General features: G+C 38.7%; 1 protein-coding gene across 1 annotated transcript; it reads left to right on the forward strand.

Moving 5' to 3' along the window:
- Positions 1–3,963: 3,963 nt before the first annotated feature.
- Positions 3,964–5,316, forward strand: LOC110931903. Its single transcript, XM_022175274.1, has one exon. The coding sequence runs from the start codon at positions 3,964–3,966 to the stop codon at positions 5,314–5,316; it is 1,353 nt and encodes a 450-aa protein (XP_022030966.1).
- Positions 5,317–6,460: the final 1,144 nt, after the last annotated feature.

Here is a 6,460-nt window from a genome sequence, read left to right on the forward strand (position 1 = left end):
GTTGATGAATTAAAACGATCATTTAACATGTTAAATTTATTTTAATATTTTGAGCCTGCATATACTACACACAAAACTTAATTTTAATATTTTGATCTCTAATCCGAAATTCAACATATAATTTGGTCAAATAAAGTTGCATCAAACAAACAAACAGGGTGATGGATATGATAAATAATGTAGCTAGGCAGGTTAGTTAGATATGATGATGATACCAAAGGGAATGCTAACAAAAAGACGGGCAACAAATATCTAATAGAAACGTTCACGGATACTAGGCTTGTAGTGTTTGAGCTTGGGCAGGGTCACCTTAAGCAAGCCACCGAAGTAGGTCTCTTCATACTTTCTGACTTGCAAGAGCCAAGCATTGTCTTCGAGGCGTGTTGTGGCCTTGGCATCATCATCCTCCCTCTTGAGTCTAGAAATATTAAGGACGACAGGTGGTGTTGCCATCGTCGCTCCCCCTCTTCTCCACCGCAAGCATATTCAAACTCGGTATATGCCTATGTAAGCAGATTATGTACTCAACTGTCTGTTGATCATACCAACTCCATTTTCAAAAGCTTAGATCACTAATTGTCACAAAACTCCTAATCAAATTGAATAAACAATAACAAAAATTCAAAATTTATAGAACAGGAATAAGATCGGCTAACCGAATCCAGTCGTACCTAAATCAATTACTCTACATGTATCCTTTTTAGTACAAAGTAGTTATTATATGCATCTACTGAGTCATGTACCTTACCTACTTAGTCAAAACTCAGACGCGGAATGATCCGGACCGAAAGCAATCAGTTCTCTGCCACAAGTATTCGTCGGAGTATCATTAAACGGATCCCCATCACCATCGTCATTACTAACCTCATCTACCGATTTCGGCAACGAAACAACCTCACGAATTACATGAATCACAATCCAATCACTGTAATACATGTCCAAAAAAGTAATGGGAACTTCATTCACCTTAAAACTACTACCAGATCTGTTAATTTTGATTTCAAATCCACCAAAATACTTTTACATGTTAATAAAACTTATTATTAATTTATGATTCATGGAAATATGAAATAATACTACAATTTCATACTATGGAGAATAAAACATCAATCTTCAAAATGAAAGATTAACACAAATAAATTGGAAACAATGTCAGGTAGTTAGCAGCCTGAAACAACATATTATACATTTTCCACTTGTGCACAAAATACTTTTACATGTTAAAAAAAAACTTATTATACAATTTCATACTAAGGAGACATCAAATTTCAAAATGACATAATAATATGAATAAAGTGAAAACAATGTTGAGAATATGGAAACATCATCTTCTCCACCTCTTTATACTAGCACAAACCTCGAATACCGAATTAAAAATTTACATTGTAAAATTTCAACCTCATCCACAAACTTGTAAAATACTCGCACAAACCTGTAAAATGAAAGATTAACCAAATTAACGTCGGTTGATTCATTAACCTCCTCCAAATCTGCTATTACGGCTTCGACGCTATGCATTGTTCGTTCAATTCGGAAGTAGAAGCCGTACTCGATTCTCCAGCGAGCGTTGTCGGTTGACGATGTTTATGTCCATGTGAATGTGTTAGTGGAGTACGATGACGCGATGAGGAAGAAATTGACAGTGTTGTTTGTTAATTTCAAAGATGGACACTGATCTGTTTGAAATGGTGGAACTAGATCGTTGGCGGCGAGGAGGCAGAGGCGGAGGAGGTCGAACGAGATGGAGGAGGCGGAGAGGTTGTTGATTTTTCGTACAGGGACAGGTTAGGGTTTCTATGTGCATCATCCTGATTGCAGTTAGAATCATTTTTCTTAATTCCAAATCTACCCCTCCGTGATTTTCAATTGGAATTTCCTCTTGAAGCTGAGGATAGATCTCAGCCTCTTATTTTTATGATCCAAGGGCTTTGAGAGGGGTTCCCCAGTTCCCCACTTTTTTAGTGTTCCCTAATTAACCCCACATTATATATATATATTGTAATACCCCGAATCTTAATGTGCTGGTTATAAACGTGTGAAATATGTAATTTATATTTCATATATTGTTAAACGAGTAAGATGAGTGTATGAAAGGTGAAATATCTTGACAAACCTTGGCTAATATAGGAGACCGTTAATATTAATAATTAAATATATTATTTTATTTACCTTACTCCGTTTTTAATGAAACTTAGGTTAAAACGTATAAAAATATGCTCGTTCTAATGACATATTCGTCGTTTTATAAAACGTCATATTTTAAAAGTTATACAAGAAAAACGAGTTAAGCAGCTGAATTAATATATATAAGCAAGCAAGCTAGCAGGTCAAGCAGGTAGGTAGGCACGTCAATTGAATCCCACATTGACCAGAAAAGGATTTGAGGTGCCTGCTTGCTTGCTTTAAATAAGAGTCTCAGTAGTTTGTTTAGGTACCAGTTTCTTTAACGGGAATGCTCTAGTATAGAGAATCCTGAGTATACGATACCCCGTTGGGTGTTGTTAGTAGTCGTTTTTGGAGCGCGAGTAAGAGCAGGAGTAGGGAAACTCTACATCAACGTGCCGTAGATAGTTTTGAGGTATACTCTCGTTTAAGTTTATGTTTAGTTATTTATTATTATTTTTAGTAGTTAATATTAGTTTTATTATTAGTAATAATATATTAGTAGTAGTAGTGTTAGTATTATTTTTAGGTACTAGGGTTATTGTCAGGGGCAGGTATTGGGTAGCCTAGCCTTAGTTAGGCATGGACTGATCAACCATGCTTAAACAAGGTAGGGTTAACCAATATCCAACCATGATAATGACTAGTTAGGTACCTAACCGACGATTATGTAATTGTGTCAGGACCTTGAGACATAACCCAGTTGTACTAGCGGCAGTTAAGCAATTGCTAATCAGGTGAGTCATCATACTTGTCTTTTAAACTGTGATAGTATACTCGTCCATAACTGGTAATAATGAGAATGTTGCAGTATGCATGTGTCAGTAGGGGTATATGGGATCCTATTATGCTTAATGAGGTGTATCACTCTGGGAAGGGTAATAATGTGTTGTACCCACAGGCACTTCGTGCTTATAAGGTCCAGCGACACACACTCATACCTATGTGACGGTCGTAGGGGGACACAGCTGGAGGACCAGTATGTCTCTTGTACGGTGGTTTGTGACAAGTCAAATGTGACCTATAAGGTTCAATAAGGCCCAACCTGACTATAATGTGGTCACATGCCCATATTGTGTATGCATATAATGTAAACTGGGGTCTGTCTTTATAAAATTGTATAGTATGAGCTCACCAGTATATATCTGACGTCGTTTTGAGTATACTTATCTCAGGTGAGTCATGAGGAAAGCTATAGGAACTACTTGATAGTTGTGGAGTTTAGAAGATCAAGGAGTTCTTAGTTGCCAAAAGTTGTGAATAAATAAAGTGTTGTACTGAGATTATTATAAGTCTTTAATGAAAGTTTAGTTTGTTTCCGATGTAAGTGTATCAATTGTGCACAATCACCCGGGTTACGGGGTGGGTGTTATAGTTGGTATCAGAGCCCGAGGTTTTAGCGAATTAGGTATTGCAGGAATGCCTAAGCTTTAACCAGTAGTTCTAAAAAGATTAATAGCACACTTAGACTAGGCCAAATAACATGTTCTCAGGAAAAGTACTTGCATAGTCAGTTGAGTGACGCTAGAAGAAGTAAACTATGTTGTGCCTTTCTATGTGCTATATATATATATACACGAATATATATATCTCTATGTGATGTATATAGTTGTTATATTATAATGATGTATCATACATACTAGTAACTCTTTATACTCATATACCTATAGGAAGGAGACAATATCTGAACATAGAGATGAACAAGGGTTTAGAAATAATCAGAATAACAGAAGGAGAGAGGAAGATTCTTATAGGACTCGAACTCCCTCTCATAGTGTCAGGTCCCGGTCTAGCACAAGCATGCGTCTAAATACTAAGGATATCCACAATATAGCTGTCGAAGTGGCTAAGGTAATGAAGAATGCACAAACCGGTAATGTTAACCAATCTGGAGAACGACATGAAGAAAGCTCAGCAGCCTTCACGCCAGTACGAATGGAAGGAATGGGCGAAAGGAAAAACACTATTGCAACCATGCCAGTAGAAGGAAAAGGTGAATATTCCAAATCAAAGGAATGTACTTATAAGCACTTCATGTCCTGTAAACCTCAGTCCTTTGACGGAAGAAAGGGAGCACTAGAAGCTCAAGACTGGCTCAACAGAATGGAGTCAGTATTAGACATATGTGAGTGTGATGACCGCAACAAAGTACGGTTCGCCGTACATATGTTTGAAGCTGAAGCCCTTCACTGGTGGAACATTATGGTCCGAACAGAGGGAAAAGAAAAGGTTAAGGAGATGAAGTGGGAGGAGTTTATTCATAAGTTTCTTGCTAAGTATTGTCCTCCCAGTGAGACTGAGCAACTGGAAGTGAAATTCTTTCAGTTAAAAATGGGAAATAAAACCTATCGAGAGTATGTTTCTCGTTTCAACAACATATCTCGACTGGTTTCTTATTTAGCATTGACTGAGGAACAACTGATCAATAGGTTTATTTGGGGTCTACCCTCTGAAATGAGAGTGTTTATCAAATCCAAATCCCCCAAGACTTTTGCAGAAACTGTTGAGGCTGGCGCCGTCATGGCTGCCGAGATGATTCTGCGGCAGGCTGAATCTCCCGCACCAAAAAGAAAGTGGGAAGAAAGAAAGGGGGACACCCGGAATAACAACTTTAAAAGGCCTAAAACATTTCCTCAATGTCAAATTTGCAAACGCTTTCATACAGGGGAAGGTCGTTTTCCTTGTCCAAATTGTAAAAAGACGGGTCATGCTCTTCAAGAATGCAAGGAAAAGAAGAAGTGTTTCAAATGTGGAGACCCTAACCACATGAGATCTGAATGTCCCGAACTTAAAAGAAATGATAGGACACAACCAAATCAGCCAAAAGGACGGGCATTTGTACTCACCACGGAAGAAGCCAAGACCAATACAGACGTTATCACGGGTACGTATCTCGTAAATGATGTATATGCGCGTGTGTTATTTGATACCGGTGCAAATAGAAGTCTAGTGTCGACTACCTTTAGACCTTACTTGAACCAGGCGTCCCAAACCCTAGATCATGCCTTTACAGTAGAAATGGCTGATGGAAGTCAAAGAGAGATAGTTGACATAGTTAAGAATTGTAAAATAAGCTTAAACAACCATGTTATCCCTATAGACCTAATGCCTATGGAACTTGGAGAATTCGACATAGTCATAGGAATGGACTAGTTAACACCATATCCTGCGGAAGTTATATGTGACAAAAGGATCGTCCGACTCCGATTACCCAACGGCAAACAGCTAACTGTATCGGGAGACCGCACTGACAAGACTAAGAACCTCATCGCGATAGCACAAGCACATAAATGCCTAAGGAAAGGGTATGTTGCCTTTTTAGCATATGTCGTAAACACTACAGAAAAGCAGAAGGTCGAGGAAGTGCCAGTAGTACGAGAATACCCCGAAGTGTTTCCCGACGAACTCCCGGGACTACCATCGGATAGACAGGTTGAGTTTCGCATTGACCTAATTCCTGGTACATCACCGATTGCTAAGTCGCCGTACAGACTAGCCCCGACAGAAATGCAAGAACTCAAGAATCAACTACAAGAGTTGCTTGACAAGGGGTTTATCCAACCTAGTTCGTCACCATGGGGAGCACCCATCTTGTTTGTCAAGAAGAAAGATGGGACGATGCGCATGTGCATCGATTTAGAGACTTGAATAAAGCCACTATAAAGAATAAATACCCTTTGCCCAGGATCGACGACTTGTTTGATCAATTACAAGGGGCAAGCTATTTCTCTAAAATAGACTTAAGGTCTGGATACCACCAAGTGAAAGTTGCACCAGAAGACATACCTAAGACTGCCTTCAGGACTAGGTATGGTCATTATGAATTTTTGGTAATGCCATTTGGATTAACCAACGCACCTGCAGTGTTCATGGACCTCATGAACAGGGTTTGTAAACCTTACCTTGATAAGTTTGTGATCGTTTTTATTGACGATATCCTTATCTACTCTAAGAATGAGGTAGAACATGAACAACACCTAAGAGCAGTCCTTGAATTGCTCAAGAAAGAAAAACTCTATGCAAAGTTCTCTAAGTGTGAATTTTGGATACGTGAGGTGCAATTCCTAGGCCACGTGATAAATGAATGTGGAATACAAGTTGACCCTGCAAAGATCGAGGCCATTAAGAAATGGGAAGTACCGAAGAATCCCACTGAAATCAGAAGATTTATGGGGTTAGCAGGATACTATAGAAGGTTTATTCAAGACTTCTCAAAGATTGCAACACCATTAACCACACTAACCCAGAAAGCCTCTAAGTTTAATTGGGGACCTAAACAAGAAGAAGCCTTTAACAC

The sequence above is a fragment of the Helianthus annuus genome, chromosome 3 (genome assembly GCF_002127325.2).
Source record: "Helianthus annuus cultivar XRQ/B chromosome 3, HanXRQr2.0-SUNRISE, whole genome shotgun sequence".
NCBI classification, from domain to species: Eukaryota; Viridiplantae; Streptophyta; class Magnoliopsida; order Asterales; family Asteraceae; genus Helianthus; species Helianthus annuus.

Bases quoted from the DNA above. Each gene is read 5' to 3' on its own strand.
- LOC110931903 (XM_022175274.1), top strand. From the start codon at position 3,964: ATGCGTCTAAATACTAAGGATATCCACAATATAGCTGTCGAAGTGGCT.